The sequence below is a fragment of the Pseudonaja textilis genome, chromosome 1 (genome assembly GCF_049901715.1).
Source record: "Pseudonaja textilis isolate UNSWEBS1 chromosome 1, rPseTex1.2, whole genome shotgun sequence".
Classification (NCBI taxonomy): Eukaryota; Metazoa; Chordata; class Lepidosauria; order Squamata; family Elapidae; genus Pseudonaja; species Pseudonaja textilis.
In genome coordinates, this window is record NC_141990.1 from 148,543,925 (window position 1) to 148,562,453 (window position 18,529).

Genomic DNA, 18,529 nt, shown 5'->3' on the forward strand with positions numbered 1-18,529 from the left:
AAGATAAAGCATTTAATGTTTTTTCAAGATAATTTGGAATTACATTTTTCTTGCCATGTACTCATTTTGTTTCTTTATTTGTTTTGGCTGTTTTGCTTTAAGACTGATTGAGGAAATATCCAGAAACATGTTTGAAGAAAAATTCAATGATAGGGGGACAAGAATTTAATAGTCATTTAGTGATAAATTCAAACATGCCGTGTGTAAAATTTTATGTGCAGGCAAAAGGCTATTTCTCTCATTTTCCAATTTTTATTCTAGCAGAAGAGGGTTTTTGATGATCATATTGAAATATAGCTCCTTTTTTTATTTAAGGAATTAGTGGACTACCTACGAATTCATTCACATAGTGCAACTTACGCCACATCTATGGCTCCTCCTATAGCGGAACAAATTATAAGAGCAATGAAATGCGTCATGGGACTAGATGGGACCACACAAGGTAAGATATTTTACTAACGTGGTCTTGTTTGTATTGAAAAGAGAATGAATTTTCAACATAATAGCATATACTGTAGACATATTTGGTATCATGAATGAATGAATGTATTTTTTTTATACTCCCAAGCATGAACAAGATGTTCATTTTCAGACCGAGATATCTGACTCGCATAATTCTCCTGGGAAGATGGTGCATGCTCCGCCTTGAAGGATGTTTCATGTTTTACCTTGTCCCCTGCTCATTCCATGTTTTAATTATCTAATTTACATTAAAATATACAGCTAGTCCTTGATCTGCACCTAGTCATTGAATGACCCTTTGAAGTGATAATAGCACTAAACAAAAGGTGATTACAGCTAGAGCTCCAAGCATTCCAGTGCCCCCCCTCCACAGTCACATGATTGTGATCTGGATGCTTGGCAACTTGTTTGTGTTTATGACTGATTTTAGCACCCCATGATCATGTGATCCTCATTTGCACTCTTTCCTGCTAGGGTCCCAAGAGAATTAATGGGGAAGCCAGCAGAGAAGGTCATCGATTGCTTGGGCTCTTCCCCTATCCCCTCTGCGCTCACACTGCAACAGCCATTCATTCCTGTTGATTCTCATGCACCCTCCTCAACCTGATTTTTTGGGACTTGATTTCAGATTCCTCATTTTAGGGAAGGATGTTTGAGGGGAGGTCACCACCTTAGAGCTCTAGAGATCCCTGGACTCCTTTTAATCTGGGTTCAGACAAGGACATAGTACTGGGAGAGCTTTGACAATGACCTACATGGGAAGGGGGCAAGCATTCACCCTAGATCTCTTTGACTTTTCAATGGCTTCTGATTATATCAATCCATGGTATTCTTCTGGACTGACTCTAGGAACTAGAGGTGGGAACACATAATATTACAGTAGTGCTTTCTTTCTCCAGGTTCAGCTCCTATCAAGGCTTTATTTCCCACATCTGCATGAAACCATTATAACATTTAAATGCTTGTTGTATGAGATGCCAGCATAGAACAGTTACGGAAGTAACGTATTACTTCTGCCGTGAACAGAATTATTGTACCGTTTCTAAAGTGGCACCAAACCAGAGAAACTTAATTTAAAGGAAGAGTTTGCAATTGAGATCATAAAAATAGACTGCTTTTAGTGTTTTTGCCTATAAACTTTCTTGCCAATGGAGGGCAATATTGCCCTGATTTTTTTCCAATATCAAAGGATTCTCCCCAAGATTGAGAAGTAATTACAGGGCTTCATTTCAGTACTATTCTTGTCAAAAATGTTCTCCTATAACATCTGTGCTGTTACTGTGTACTCATTGGAACCATGCAGTGGCTCTAATTCACATTACAACACCAAATGGTAATTTGTAGGATAACTTTGTGTGCGTGTGCGTGCGTGCATGCGCATGCGCACAGAGACATCTTTATTTGCTTAAATGCTAAGAATGTTTGAAATGTTTAGAATGTACCTGTTCTTTTTTGTTGTTTGAATAAGGTGTGGCTGTGTTACTAAAAAGTGCCTTACTTAGCATCGCAGGCAGTGCCTTAGTTAGCATTGTTCTTTGAATAAGGTGTGGCTGTATTACTAAAAAGTGCCTTATTTAGCATTGCAGGCATGCGGTGATAAGACTCCTGAATGTAAAAAGCTAGTATGATGGGGTGAGGCTGTAGGTCACCTTTTTCTTACAAGTTCTTATAATTGCATTTGCCCTGACCCAAAAGCATATCTGATCACCATCCAACTGACCATTGGAAAATCAAAATATCAATGTTTCAAGTATCTTTTCTTACATGTTCATCATCCTTCAGATTATTTGGTTGTGATGGGGAGATACAATCACATTGGCTCAACTGGAGCTGGGTATTGAGGATCTGGGAGCCAAATGAAAAACTCCTGTGCCATAAACCCAAAGGAAATGATACAAGGGCATATTTACAGTGTTTCTTTGGGCTTCTTCTCAAAGTTAATCACTTCAGCTCAGCTCAGTTTATGAAGAGTTTTGCAAACTTTATAGTACTGTGCAGAGATGAGCACAGCCCCTGTGTTCAAGTTTTGCATATGGGTGGAAACCCTATCAGAGCAGGTCTTGCTGATAAGTATTTTGCTTGTTGCTTTCTGGACAACATTCTTGGAAATGATTGGCCATTGCTTTCTCCCTAGGGCTGAGAAAGAGTGACTGTCTCAGAGCCACCCAACTGGCTTTGTGCGTAAGGCAGGACTAGAACTCACCATCTGCCTTATAACGAAGAAAAGGGTTATTAGATGTCTTTTTCAGAAACTTTTGAATTGGTCTTGCTCTCATTTGTTATTAACAATATTTGATGGGGTAGTAATCTATCTTTGGTTTAATGGTGAGACCAAAAGTTTATTTAATCTCTGTCACAGTGGAGGCTTGAGTTCTGCCAAACCAGTTTTTATTTTTTTTAAAAAAAGCTTTCTGTTGTAAATATAATCTGTGTGTTATCAAGGCAGAGCACATGTTCTCAGTATATTTCTTAACGCATTTAGGCAAAACTTAATACTTTTCAGATTTTATTTGGCTCACTTTAGATTTCTTTAAAACTAAGGATCTTTGTCATGGGTAACTATTGTAAGATGGAGAAAAAGTTCTTGTTTTGGCCTATTACATGTTTTCATGATGTTCATCAAATAGTCTCAGAACCAATAAATACCCACCTACCAAATGCAGTATTGTATCATCTTGAGAGCAAGTTATTTGCTTATTAGACTTTTACTTGACAGACCGTAAGGTTGTTATGGGATTGTCTCCTTCTGTATCTGTCTCAGGTTTGGAAGAGCTGCATTCCCTGGTTCTCCTCACTGCATCTCACATCAAGTGCCAGGCTTTATCCAGATATGGCAAAAATATGTCTATCTGGAATTTTAAGTTTGCATCCAGTTAACAGCTAGTTCATAGAATCAGTAAGATTAGAAAATTGGCTTTATTGCAGGCAAGTCATATTTATTCAGAATATCTGCCTCTTTCAGAACATAAGAATCAAAGTACCAAGTATAAAGTGATTATAAGACGTGTGTACGTACTGTATATATGTAAGTATACATGTAAGTGTACACACACACACATACATACACATATACATACATACATACATACATACATCTACACACACATAACCAACTCTAGGCAGCTCTCGATCAAAAGTTAGAACAGCATAAAAGCCATATTAAAGCTATAGAAATTCAACACATTAAAAACAAAAACCTGGCATCAAAGTTAAACTTCTGGTGCACAGTCACTTCATTTTATCCCAGTGCTTGGGAGTAAAAGCCAGGTCTTCAGAGCTTTTTGGAAGGCTAGGGAGGATGAGTGTTCCATATGGCAGGGGCTGCTGCAGAAAAAACACATTTCCTAGTTCCCTTACATTGGCAATATTTAGGGGGAAAGACTAGGAGCATGGACACCCCATTTGATCTGATAGGATGGGTAGATGTTCTTAGAGAAGGTGGTTATCTTGTGCTAGATAAGGTTTTAATGGTGATGAGCAGAACTTTGAATTATACTCAGAAAGAAACTGGAAGACAGTGCATGGACAAACCAAGGGGTGGGGCGTAACTGTGCATGCTGCTGTATTCTGGACCAGTTGATGTTTCAGTTAGTCTTCAAGAACAGCCCCATGTAGAGGTCTATGTGGTAATTCAAATGGGAGGTGACCAAGATACACATACCTCCCCTCTTTCTCTCTCACAAACACACACAAACAACAAACATTTCCCCCAGAATTTTCAATCCTAGACAATTTTCTCCTGTACACTCAAGGCAATAGATTTTTTATTTTGACCATTGAGAATATCTGTAACATAATTATTCTGTCTGGACTGAGAATTATAACTTCCCATCTAATCAGTTTAACCCCTTTACACTAAGAAGGATCATGATTCCCCAACTTCAGGTTTCCAGGTTTTTCCTCAAATAACTTCATGTGTATGGTTCATACAGTATCTTCCTCCTCCCCTCTAACCATCCTTTCATAATTATTAGAATGTATTTTTGTTCCAATAGAAAAACACCCCCCCAAATATCTGATATTGTGCCAAATATCACTCAAAATGTTTATATACAGATGACATTGTAAAATCAGAGAAGTGGTCCCTAAGAAACCTCTTACAAAGAAATCCCTATCCCATTCAATTTCACCTTCTTCCCTGAAGCAAGGTCCCCAGAAAAAGGCTTTCAATTCAACTCAATTTCAAAAATGAATGATGTGAAAGAAGGTGTATTTTAGATATCCAGTGTATACAATATCATCAAATAGCAACCAAGGGCATTCCTCTATTGCCTCAATATGTAATCTGGCCACTGCATGTGAATCAAGAAGGCCTCCAGACTGCCTTCCAAGTAATCCCCATAGAAAATGTGTGTCTTATTTCCAATCTGGACATTGACAAAGTAGAGATAATAGTGAGAAGATGAACATGTCTTCAAGGGCTTATGTCACCATTGCCATTTGGATGATTATTATTATTATTATTATTATTATTATTGCAATTTTCTTTGTTATATATAAAATTTCCATATCTACAAGAGCAGTGTACTGTCTGGGTACAATCTCTTTTAAATGCAAGTAATAATACATACAATAACTACAACTATTATTCTCAAAATCTATTCACTATGATCTTCACTTATCCTTATTAAATATTTCCTATTATTTAATTAAACACTTTATTCAGCTTTAGCTATAATTGGTTAATAATACCAAACATTATAAGCATCATATGAACATCACATTTATAATTCATTTGGAATTCTAAAATCAAGCCAAGAAGCAAAAGTATAAGGCATGTCCCTCTGTTGGAGGGGAAATACCGTTTGTTATTAAATCATACCAGTTTGTCTTCATCGGGTTGCTGAGATTTTTTTTTTAACCCAACCTTCATTGGTTCCTAGTGCCAGTTCAGGATAGATAGATCTGGACTAGATGAAAAGGAAGAGTGAGCATTTGTCCACATTCTGATGACACGTAATTCCATATCACTACATTAACCCATCTAATGATTTCAGGTAGATCGACAAGCTTTTCCTGCTCTAACTATCTGAAGTAAATATTTCTGAAACGTTATGCAAGATTGTCACAATCTTGTGAGATTTCTGCAATATTTCCAAGAATAGATGAGGCATCACTTAGAAATCTGGGAGGCCCCATATTAACATCACCTACTTGATTACAATTAAGTCATATAGAATTTAGTAGCAAATTTATTAAAGGCCAGAAGGAACAAGAAGAAGCCACTTCTCTTCCAGGGAGCATGAAATTAGCCTCTGCCTAGAATTGCTACACCTGCAGCTGAAGGAGCCTTCATTTTCTTGCTCACCAAGTGTTTTCATAGAGGAAGGTTTTCTAACAGAGACCACTCAAAAATCAATGAGAAGTTTAATATAATGTGTCAGAATCACAGCAAAATTTATCTTCCTTCCTCTATTAGAACAGGCTTTTTAGACAGATACTATTAGGTAAATATTGAGAGACATTTATTTCTTGTAGTGACTGGATGAAGCTGCGTAAGCCACATGTTTATAGATACCAAGTAAGAATCAGGCGATCTCATCCCAGCTGAGAAACTGGCAAGATCACCTGAAGGTGGCACATAAAGAATAAAAATAATAAGTTGGATTAAATTCTTAGAAGAGGACTAAAGAAAATATGAGTTTTCATTTTGCAACCGGGGTTAAATTCATATTATTGTGGGAGGGTGATGGTACTCCCTCTTTTTAGCCATCCCATTCAGCCACATGGGGGGGGTGGGGAATGTTTTAGGTCAGAACAGTTTATCTGAAACCAACCAGAAGAAAAAATAGAGCTTTTATTTAAACTCTTTCCTTTCCATTTAAATGGCAGAATTATAGTTTTGTAAGATGCTTTCTCTATGCCACTGCCCTATATATAATTCAGAACTAATGCCCATCAATAGGCAAAGCTTACTCTTAAATTTTTAAATAGCTATATTTATAGTAATTATGTATATACTACACACATACAAATATTTCTTGAGTTTATCAATCCAGAATATATATATTATTATGGGTTCTGAATGTTTTGTGTGTTACTCCCACACATACCTGTCTTAACAATTTACTGTCATACCTGTATCAGTAGAAAGCATATTTGAAATATAAGAATATAGTGCCATCTTTAGGTCATGGGTAAAGCCTGTCCTTCTTACATCAGCACAGGCTCTCACAGACATGCGGTTCATCCTTAGTGGTTTTTGTTTGCACATCCTTTGCGTTTCATCATCACCCATTAAAGATAGTACATGGTTTGTTTGGAAGGAATACAGTCCTGAATTTAAAGGATTTAAGTCCCCTCCCATCTCCCAAAGGAATGTAGGCAGACATTCTTAGATCTCTATTGCCATGTTCTCAGAAAAACTTCAGATAACTCGTTTCAAAAATATACGTGGGAAAGGAGGAGGTGTGGAGGAGATAACTAGCCCTTCCTTTGACTTCAAACCAGATGTGCTGCCTTCAGTCTTCAGAGCAGCACTAAGAAATTAAATCCTAAGTATTCCAGCTGCAGCTTGAACTTGTAAAAGTGACACATTGAAACCTGCTTTAGGCAAAACACACTCACCACTTCAGCTCCATGTCATGCCCTTGCTAAGTTACCTTGATTTAATGTTGAGCTGCATCTGGTTGCGAGTCTGTAATTGTGTTCAAGCCCTGAGGTTTTTCCAAAGTATCTATCACTGTAATATTGGTTCTTGTGTGTTAAAATAGCTCAGCCAAACATGTCTATGGCGGAGTGGGGGAGGCTTTCAGTTAAGTGTGTGTGGTCTCTGACCACAAAAACACACAAACAAAAATGAGATGAAAGTGGCAAGGCTGAGGAAGGAGCAACTTACATCCTTTTTATCATCTGGTGCAGAAGTTCCTCTTTCCTTCTCTGCTTGCCTTTCAAACACACCACATATTATCCCTTCGTAATTCCTTCATGTCTGTTCACAATAGTGTAAGAAAGGATAGAGCGTGTTTTGTTTATGTCTCAAATAGAAACAACACTTGCTTGAATGTTTTTCCATAAAAATGTAACATTTTTCAGGAATGTCATTTCAGATTTCTGCACTTTGCTAATGCCTTTTTGGCATATATACAAAGAATGGCCCAAGGAAAATCCAAATACACTCTTATGCATAAATTCAGTCAAGACCATGACAATAACATAATTAATTTTAAATGAAGCATAATCTTATAACAACCAGCAATATGGAACCGGTTGGAAGGGGCAATTCATGCAATCAGGTTTGACCTTTTCTTCAGTGCAGGAATCCAAGCTAAATTTTCTCCAAAAAATCCAGCCTCTGCTTGAATCTATCTAGCAAATTGGAATATATCCATTTCCCAGATTATTTGGCTCTACTGTCAAACTGCTCTTACTATTAGAAAACTTCCTAATATTGGATTGAAGACTGCCTTAAGTTACACTTAAAACTAATATTCTATATATTATGCTCTGGGTCAATACAGGAGAGTTGATATCCTTCAGTTGCTTGAAGAATTTGTTCATATTTGTCTCTGATAACTTTTGTTAAATCAAACCATGCTAAGTTCCTTCAAATTGTCTTCACAAGGTTTAGTGTCCAGGCTCCTGATCTTTTTCATTGTTCTTTCTTTGCACTGTTTGTCACTGTCTGAATCCCTCTTAAAGTATGATGACCATTAATAACTCAGATGTTAATGCATAGTATAATGGAACAATTATTTTCTATACTTTGAAATAAACCTCAAAGAATTACACATAGTTTTGCCTTACAACTATTTGTTCAGTGACTGTTCAGAATTACAATAATGAAATGACTCATGATTTTCGATTAGCAACAAGACTAAGGAGTGCTGGAATTGTGCTTGCTAAAGTGTTGTGGTCATGTAATATCTTGCTTTACAACCATATCACTTGGTAATCAGTGTTCCAGTTCCAGTTGTGGTCATAAGTTGAGGACTACCTATAAATTTTTTTATAATGTATTTATTTGTTTGTTTATTAGATTTATTTGCTGCCCCATCTCACATCGAAACAACTGTGTTATGATAACAAAGATATATAGTTTTCAAATCCCACAAGAATAGAATAGTTTTATTCTTGTACCAAAAATTATATTAAGGTGGATAACAAACAGACATCTTATGGAATTGTATGGTTTAGCTGGAGAGAAGAGTATTGCTGAAAATATGGATTTGTATGCAGCTTCCTGATGTTTTCTCTTGGTCATAGATGTCTCTTAAATGATCACGGGAAGAGCCTGAGTTTTGAATTTGAAGATGGAGGGAAGGGATAAGGCAATAAGATGGAAGGTTGAAGTATATTTGGTTGAAAGCATACAGGCATCTCACATTGGGTAGCTGCACACACCTATATTTGATTTCATATTGCTCTCTACTTATGTCATTACTATTAAAGCAAATATCAAAGCCATGGAATATGAATAAGGCATTGCTAAACTTGTGGTAGACACATTGCAAGATTCTTTGATATAGTGGTTTTTAATGCTTAGGTGAGTTACTTCAAAAAATACTCCTCGCTGAAAGGCAACATAGAATTAAGCAAATAAAAATGTTAAGCTTAATTATATTAAATCTCACTTCTTTGATTAGATCTTCTCCAACTATGATGACATCTTTTCCCAACCCTTTACATTTTCACTCTTCTCTCTTGAGAAGTGCCGATGGTACTTCTCACCAATTGGGAATATGTAACACAAATGAATTCACCTTATTGTTGAATTGACCACAGTACGTGGAACAATGTTGCAGAATAAATGAGGTGACATCATGTAAAACCATGGAACGAGAGCTTTTAATTTTCTCCTGTGTTAGAGTGAATTTGGGAATTTTCCTTTGATCACTTAAAAATTGGGTAAATATATTGTAGAGTTTATGCTACAATTTTTCATTTGTTTCCTCAAAAGGCTAATATCCAAGTTTCTAAATACATACATCTGAGAAGTAAAAATATATAATCTGAAAAAAATTGGGCTTCATTAAATGTCAACCCTGTAGTTAGTATCTAAGATAATTTTTCTCTCCTATGAAAGGGTTATATTTATATGCAGTTTCTTTCTAGTCCAGTGGACTTTGACCCAAGGGCCACATGAGATTTAAGCCATTAGCTTGAGGGCCACAATACTCTAGTCTTTTCATACATCAGTACAAAAGTAAAAAATGAAGCTACTTAAGAACAAGCAAGGTAACAAGCCCCAGTCCTAACTAAGTAGTACTTTAGGAAGGGACTAACACTGGAGCCATATGGAGCCCTACTTCTCATCCTAAACTATAGAAAGGAGGAGCTACAGTGCGGATGGTACAAGCAGGCCCTGAACTAGCTGTGACAGGGACAGCATTGCACAACATGACCTGAAGGGGCAGGTACAGCCAACAGCCCTAAAGTTAAGACCCTGTGAAACTTGGGTGAAAAGTTACATCTTTGATCTTGCAATGAAAACAGATCTTTCCTATCTGAGCTATTTTTCATTGCCCACCTACAATTTTTTTCTGTTAAAAACAACTTTTACCATAGGCCATTCTGTTCATGTTGGTTTAAATCAGGGACACATGATGACAGGATTTTTATTGGCTTAAAAAAAAATGTTGACAGTGGAGGGACACATGGACTCTGTGCCCTTCATAACCAATTAACAGAACAAACCAAAAAATAGTCGTGGGAGTACAGCTAGCATAATTCAGGCAGGAGATGAAATGGAGGATCTGGCCTTGTGCCTGGAGGCTGTTCAGCTCTGGATGGGGCAAAACGGGCTTAGATGCAATCCCAGAATGGCTATGGATTTGCAAGCCATCTGTTTCCAGAGATTGAAATGAATAAATAAATATATACTCATCCACATAAACACACATGTACATACATACACACCGCAGTTTGGTACTGTACCTCCATAGCTCCAAACACATTGATTCATTAACAAATCTTGAAACATTCCTCCGTCCAAACAGTCAAAGGCAACTTTTAGCCAAGCTCACAACAGAAAATAAGGCTTTGACATACTGTATTTGCAAGGAAAACAACTTAAAGGAAAGAATGTTGGACACTTGCCTCTTTGTAAATGCAGATCAACTTGGGCAATTTGTGTGGCCAGCAGGAACATGGATCTCTTATGTATATGTATGTATTTCCAAGTTTTGCCATTATTCTCTATTTCCTCTGAAGATCTCTTAAGAGAAAATGCAGTTTTAAGTACTTAGTTTTGCTAGTATTTTCAACTTTTAAAGCAACATTAAAAAAAAATTCTTTGAAATTTTAAGAACTTCATCGTCCTTAAACATGATAAGTACACATTATAGCAGATGATTTTGAGGGGAATAACCCCAGGCTGTTGTTTGCATTAGTAGCAGGAAAATTTGAGGGGGGGCGGGGGGGCTTGAGTAAGGTTACTCTGACACAGTTGTTGTTGTTTTGGACCCGTTGCAGAATTTGTCACAGTGATGCTGAATAGCAACTCTAAAAAATAATACCCTGCTTTTATGATATTGCGTGTGTATGTGTGTGTGTGTGTGTACACATACAAGGAATCTACCTCTTAGTTAGAGGGACACACGCAACATTAAGTTGGCTTGCAGTATAGTCTCTCCATTTGAAATCCTAGATTGCATCAAAAGTGAGCATGCTTCCTTGTGCTTGCGGTATGCTGGCCAGAATTTGTGAAAACTGACCAGTATTGCTTTTACTGTTAGCAGAGAATGTAGATATGGCACAAATATAACCCAGTCCCAGTCTACATTGCCTTTTGATTGGTGGAAAACATTATGTGAAAGCCTCAAAAAATTAAAGCCATGATAGGCAGCAAAGATAAAGGTTTAGAGGCCCACCTGGCATGTGGAGATTGCAACATGAAAGAATTAGGCAAAAAGTATTAATTAATAATTACTTCACTGAAACAACATAGATATGTGCAGTGTTTGAGAAACTAGGAAAAGGAAGAAGGGACTTAGCTTTCATAGAAGATCTGTTAGCATCAGATCTTGTGGAATCGACAAATATATATGGGGAGAATTGGTGTGAGTGAAAGAAAGAACTAAATTATATTCCAGAAAATATTAATTGGTAGCATCTGTTCTAGATGTATGGAAATAGGTTGATGGTAATTCCATTGATGATATGGGAATAAGATGAAAAAGTGGTCAAGCCATTTGGAGAATAAACATCAATTAATATGGTGATCTCAGAAATGCCTGCCTAGAAAAAAAGGGTTTTTTTTTAGTTTTTGAATATATGATTTAAATATTGGTCTATACATACACGTGGCAAAATAATGGATCAGACAGTGCAATTCCTAGTAAAAGACTGAGAAAATTAGTAAGGGATGCAAATGTGATTAGAGGTTCTGAAAATGGGACAGATCTTTTTGATAGTTTCAGGAGTGGATTTTGGGGGAAATGGTCATGAAAGTAGATGTACAATTGCTAATAGAATAATAGTGGGTAGTTGTTGATCTAAGCAAAAATTGCATATTGGAGTATAGTTCTGCCCATTTTGTTATATGGCAGCAAGCGTTAAGTATGCTTTAACTCTATAACTTGTTGAAGTAAAATCTGTAAACGGGAACTTTCAGAATTTACTCTACCCCAATTCCCCTTTCTTCTCCCTCTACCACCATTTTGTCTATTGAATCTGGTCAACGCAAAGTCCTTGAGTCTCCAGAATTATGAATTTGCAAAGCCAGGTCAAGCATACAGAGCCATGTTAGTAAAATTCCATGTCAAAGACCCCAAAACAGAGAAAACAGGAGGCATTTATTATCAATCACCAAAGAACTCTAGAAGTCTAAAAATGTTGGTTATAAAGAAGGTCAAAGAAAAAAATAGACACATTATGTTGAACCTGTTAACTGCAAAACCATAGCCTTCAGCTAATTCTAGTTGTCTTCCTTTTGAACTTAATCTGTAATACAGGTAGTCCTTGACTTACAACAGTTCATTTAGTGACCATTTAAAATTACAACGGTGCTGGAAAAAAGTGACTTATGACCATTTTTCACAATTACCAACTTTGTAGCATCCTCATAACCTTGTGATCAGAATTCAGATGCTTGGCAACTAGTTCATCCTTATGGCCATTACTGTGTCCCAAAGTCATGTTTTTGGGAAACCTCATCTTTTCCAAGCTTTTGACAAGCAAAGTCAATGGGGAAGACAGATTCACTTAACGACCGAGTTACTAACTTATCAACTGCAGTTATTCACTTAACAACCGGGGCACGAAAGGGCGTAAAATGGGTGCAAAGCTCACTTAACAAACATCTCCTTTAACAACAAAAATTTGGGGCTCGATTGTGGTCCTAAGTTGAGGACTACCTTTGCAGAGTTGAAGTTATTCTATCTGTTTACTCTCTTGCTAAATCATGACTGTTGCAATATTCAGAAACTCTATGCTAAAAACTGCTATTAATCTCTACATTCCTTAATTTCATCCACAACCTCCCCCCTTTGATAAATGAATGGAGCATTCAGTAGATCGTTTCATTTAGATGTCATTCACACAGAGTGAAGATCAGTATCTTTTTTTTGGCAGGTTATATATATTTTTTAAAGCTAGCACAGCCTATGAAAGGCTGGAAGGCCATTCTGCTCCGGCTACTCATCTGCCTCAAACACAGGCTTCCAATAGTCGATTCTGTCATGAGCTACTGTACCTGTTTATGCTTATGAGGGATGTAGGTGGTAGGTCTGGAGGCCAAAAAAAAGAGATATAAGAATTGAATAATTAGTGGCAGTGTTGCAAACATCATCACCCCACAAACACAGCATGTAGCCAGGAAGTAATCCAGCTCCATAAAGATGTGGCAAAGTGAACTTTGCCGTGACAGCATTCAATAGGTAACTGGAAATTTCCAAGTGTCTACAGCTTTCATGTTGGTAAAACCAGTGGTTTTCTAAGATTAAGATCTTTTCCTGGAAGAGGGGAACTTTTGGTTAAGAAGCCCCTTATGGCACTATATGTGACATTTGGGCTCCTTGATTCCTTTGTGGTTGCCCTAGATTTATACTTCAGAAGAGTTATTTTTGACCACATCCTTGCACATGCTAACGACTAGGGTCAAACATTGTAACATCATGGCAGCTGTCTTGCTCCTTTATTCCATATGTTCCTTATAGTCTTTTATTGTTGTTCTCTTTATTTTAATTCAGCTAAGACATAAATAATTTCAAAAAAAAACCTTCCTAGCTAAAAAAGAATACATGTCCACCATTACTTTTATAAGAAAAGAAAAAAACCCTAGACTTGCGTTAGTTCTTTGTTAAACCAGAGGTAGTATTCAGCAGGTTCTGAGCAGTTCTGGAGAACCGGTAGTGGAAATTTTGAGTAGTTTGGATAATCGGCAAATACCACCCTGACCCAGCCCTGACCCATCTATTCTCTACCTCCCGAGTCCCAGCTGATTGGCTGGAAAGCAGATTAGTGGGGTGGGGAGGGAAGAGATTTTACAGTATCTTCCACTGGAGTGGGGTGGGAATGGGTGGGATTCAAATTTTTTAACAACCGGTTCTGTGGGCGTGGCTTGGTGAGTGTGGCAGGGAAAGGATACTGTAAAATCTCCAATCAGAGATGGTCAATAGATATATCCCACTTGCGTGATACATTTACAAGAATCGAGTCTGCATTTCTGTAGCCTTTTACTTAAAAGAAAGTTTTTTAAGTTCAACAGGACTTACCCCTGACAGGTATATTTGGGGTTATGTTGTTACGTACTATATACCAGTTATATATCAGTATCATGTGACTTCAACTGGTAAGATTTTTTTTTTAACTTCTGGTAATTTACGGTAGCTCAGGGGTTGAAATGAGGAATCCTTGATAATATCCTTGTGCAACAGCTATATGGGTTATCTTTTAGTTTTTTTCACCTTCCTTCTTTCAGTTTAGGAATATCATTGTCTGCATCGAAAATAACCTTCTGAACTATTCAGTATAATTTCTACGTGACAGTAGTTACTGCTTAAGGATAGATTTTTCTGACTTTAAACTATTCTTATCTCAGTCTTACCAGTTGTTATCAAGATGTTTCTAAACTATACTTTTAAGCCACCCCAACCAATATGATATCACAGAATGCAACCCAACATAAGGATTTCCATGTTGGAAATGCAGGTTCCAGCTTAACTTTATCTATAACATGCCAATTCTCTATGAGTAAGATTTTTACAAGGAGTAGCTCAGTAGCAGAAGGAACATAATATGCAATCCTCTAGAGTGATGTTTTTTCAAACGCAGCAGCTTTAAGATCTGTAGAGTCTAGAGTTGAAGTGATGCATCTTAAAGTTGCCAAATATGGAAAACATTGTTCTAGGTGTTGTTGAATTATGGCACCAGAAGCCTCCTCTAGCTAATAAAGTCTGTGGTAAAAGGAACTTGGAATTAGATTTCAGCAATATCTAAAAAGGTTCTGTTTATTGATGTATCTTGGGGAGATGGCGTTTTAAACATTCCTCCCAATTCATATGATCATATTTCTGATAAAGGAGAATATTTTGTAGCTCAGGGGTAGAAATGAGGAATTCTTGATAATATTAATGTGCAACAGCTATATGCACTGACCAAAGTAATACAAACATAAAGGATAGAAAGAAGTACGAAGATTTTTGTTTCATAACTGCCCCAGTTAACAGTTGTCTCTTAACTAATATTTATATGATTTATATCGGTGGTAGCCAACCAGTAGACCGTGGCCCACTGGTGGGCCATGAGAAAAGTTTGATGGGCTGCAGAGAAATCTCACCCCCAGAGCACCCCCCCAAAGCAATTAATCCAGGCTGCGCAGAAACAGAAGGCTGTGCCGCCTACATGGCCTGTGGGAACCCTCCCCGCCCACTCACTCCTTACCTGGTAAACTTGCCTACTAAATTGCTATTTTTCCTTTTTCTAACCATCATCTGTTCTGCTGTGCCGGGAGATTTAGATTAACTAGGAAGCAGGAAATGGTTGGATTTCTTGCTTTCTAGCTAATCTTTAGATCTTCGGCTCTGCTTTTAAGTATAGCCGAACCTCCCTTAGGACTGAAAGTTTGCTTGCAAACAAATTCAGTGGAGACTCGCGGCAAGCGAATTTGAGAGACTGAGCAAGCCGATGGCAGATAGATAGATCACTGAATGATTCTATGAGCAACTCAATCTGCCTGCTTTGCCTGATTTGGGGTAAAAGTTGCTCTTTTTTTATAAAAAAATCAATATTTACATACATGGTGTGTTGTGAGTTAATTTTGTGAGTTTGCTTGCAAGCAAATTTTATGTGACAGACTGAGCTAGCCAATGGCAGATAGATAGATTTCTGAATGAATCTGTGATTCTGTGAGCAACTCAATCTGCCTGCCTGCTTTGTCTGATTTTGGGTAAAAGTTGCTCTTTTTTTATAAAAAAATCAATATTTATATAAATATTTATAATATTTACATACAAGCCATGCCCAGCCAGTCACATGACCACAAAGCCACGCCCACAAATTAGGCCACGCCCACAGAACCAGTTAGTGGTTCCTGGTATCTAAAATTATGAGTTTGGTGGTTCCTGAGGTCCAAAAGGTTGGCGACCCCTGATTTATATGATGAGTGGCATATGTGTCTTAGTGGCATATAAGTGCTTTGAAAATCAGAGGATGTTAAGTACCTTGTTTCTCAATCCAATTAGATGAAAGGAAATTTGACCAAGATTGCAGTAATTACTGATTTTCGAATAACAACATCAAAAATGAAATATAAAGAAATGCCAAATAGTCTGGCTTGACATTGTGCCTAAGAGAAGTTCTAATTACAAAGAGCAGTAGAGACATTGTAAAATAATAATAATACTTGCCAGGGGAGAGCAGGATGTGCTTGTGGATTGCTTCTCTAGAAAGAATGAATTGCTATAATGGCAATTGTCAAAGTGACATCCTTAAAGAGAAATATTCAGTCAAGGCTGTTTTTTAAAAATCAGGGATGCCACGGGAACTGTTGTGTGATGTGCAAAGGCCGCCTGTAAGCTCTTGCAAATGTGCTTAGGTCTATCAGTTTAGTAGCTAGCACTAAAAGTAATCCAGCAAAAGTATTCTTGTCTCCTAGAGGATGAAAATGCTAGCAAGAATAGCACACTATCAAGTGAAGATGAAATACATTTTATCTCAATTAAGAATACAGTTGTTTTTTTAAAAAATAAATGTATTCCAAAACTTACTTTGTTCCTTTGTGATGTTCCTTGATTCTAGAATATGTATCTTCTGGTGGCATCACCATCATCAGATTTAGTAAAATCTGATAGGTGTCATATGACATGGGAGAACTTAACTTCAAGGTTAAAGAATGGAAAAAACTCAGAACCAATTAGAATAGTTCTTGTGTATTTCTTGTTCTCATCTTACTCTTGTTTAGACTGCTTTTTACAGAAAGATTCAAGAGTGCTTTAGTCTACTAGGTAAGACACATATGCCACTAATCATATATAAGGCATATCTACTCACATCTATCACATTTTATCCTGCACATTCTGAGATGCTCAAGGCAACTTACATGGGTTAATTGTGCTTTACTTTCACAATACCTGTAACAAATACAAGCAGTCCTCAACTTATAACAGTTCATTTAGGGACTCTTCAAATTTACGACGACACTGAAAAGAGTGGCTTATGATCGTTTTTTACAGTTATGACCCATGATTATGTAATCAAAATTCAGGTGCTTTCCAACTGGTTCATACTTGTGACTGTTGCTAGGTCCCAAGGTCTTGTGATCACATTTTGAAAGTCAATGGGGAAGACAGATTCACTTAACAACCGGGTTATTAACTTATCAACGGCAGTGATTCTCTTAACAACTGTGGCAAGAAAGGTCATAAAATGGGGCAAAACTCACTTAACAAATGTCTCGCTTAACAATAGACATTTTGGGCTCAATTGTAGTCGTAAGTCAAGGAGTACCTATAACCTTAGAAGATCACCTCGGCTCTAAATGTCACTCTGATGGTATCTTATAAATCCCAGTGCATGAACCAAGACATAGTATTCACAACCTTAGTTCCACAAATCATTTCTCTATGCTGATTTTGTTATAGAGTTATTGTCAGTGTAGCACATGTGCAACACCCTATACCGTACAAAAGCCAGAGACTTAATTCCTGGCTGATAATCACTTAACTAAATCAACATTCCTTAATCATGGAAAGTAATTACAATCCTTGATCCTAATCAGGAATAGTGTTCAGCAGGTTAGCTGCATGTATCAGCATAAGGTAGACATATGCTGAGCCAGGTATAGCTATAATGACTATGAAAAACACTAGAAAAAGGTACTCCACAGCCAGGGTGCAAATAGAGCTCCTCTCGTTAAATCTTTAAATCAGCCTTATCTTTTGTAAAGCTCATGCAGCTGCTTTGAATTCTGCTTCCTGATGGCTGCTTCCCAACATACATGTGCACACACAGCCATGTCACAGAAGAAATGCTTTGTTCAACCCTAATACTTAACAAGTAACCTTCAAGTTAGGATCATTTATTTGACTGTTTGGCATTATGATGGCCGTGAAGGGAATTATGCCCAGTTCTCAATGTTCCAGCCATTGCAGCAGCCCTGCAGTCATGTAAACAAAATTTAGGTGCTTAGCAACCTGTTTGCACTAATGACTAGTTGCAGCATCCCGTGGTCACGTAATCTTGGGCCTTCCTGCCAGTTTCCCACAGACAAAGTCAATCCGGAAAGCTGGTGATAAGATCGCACGAGTCACTTGAATAAATCTTCCCCCTCCTGATCTTTCTTCGCTTGCACGCACCTGTAGCCTCCTTTCTCGGCCTACCTGCTGAACCACATGCATGCATTCATCAGTACCCTTTTTCCCTGGGCTTCCCTATGCTCACACCCTGAACACCCTCCACACCCTACCTCCCTGGTCTCCTGCTCACACACACACACACACACACACACACACACACACACGCCAGTGGTGGAATTCAAAGATTTTTATTACCAGTTCTGTGGGTGTGGCTTGGTAGGCATGGCAGGGGAAGGATATTGTAAAATCTCCATTCCCACCTCATTCCTGGGGGAAGGTTACCACTGGTTCTCCGAACTACTCAAAATTCCCGCTAACAGTTCTCCAGAACT

At 37.6% G+C, this 18,529-nt stretch overlaps 1 protein-coding gene across 1 annotated transcript in view; it reads left to right on the forward strand.

Annotated features, from left to right (window-relative positions):
• Window positions 1-18,529, forward strand: part of SPTLC3 (serine palmitoyltransferase long chain base subunit 3) — a 104,085-nt gene that overhangs the window by 76,904 nt on the left and 8,652 nt on the right. The window contains exon 9 of the mRNA XM_026710400.2: window positions 316-442. Within this exon, the coding sequence (XP_026566185.1) occupies window positions 316-442 (127 nt within the window). The remainder of the gene's footprint in view (window positions 1-315; window positions 443-18,529) is intronic.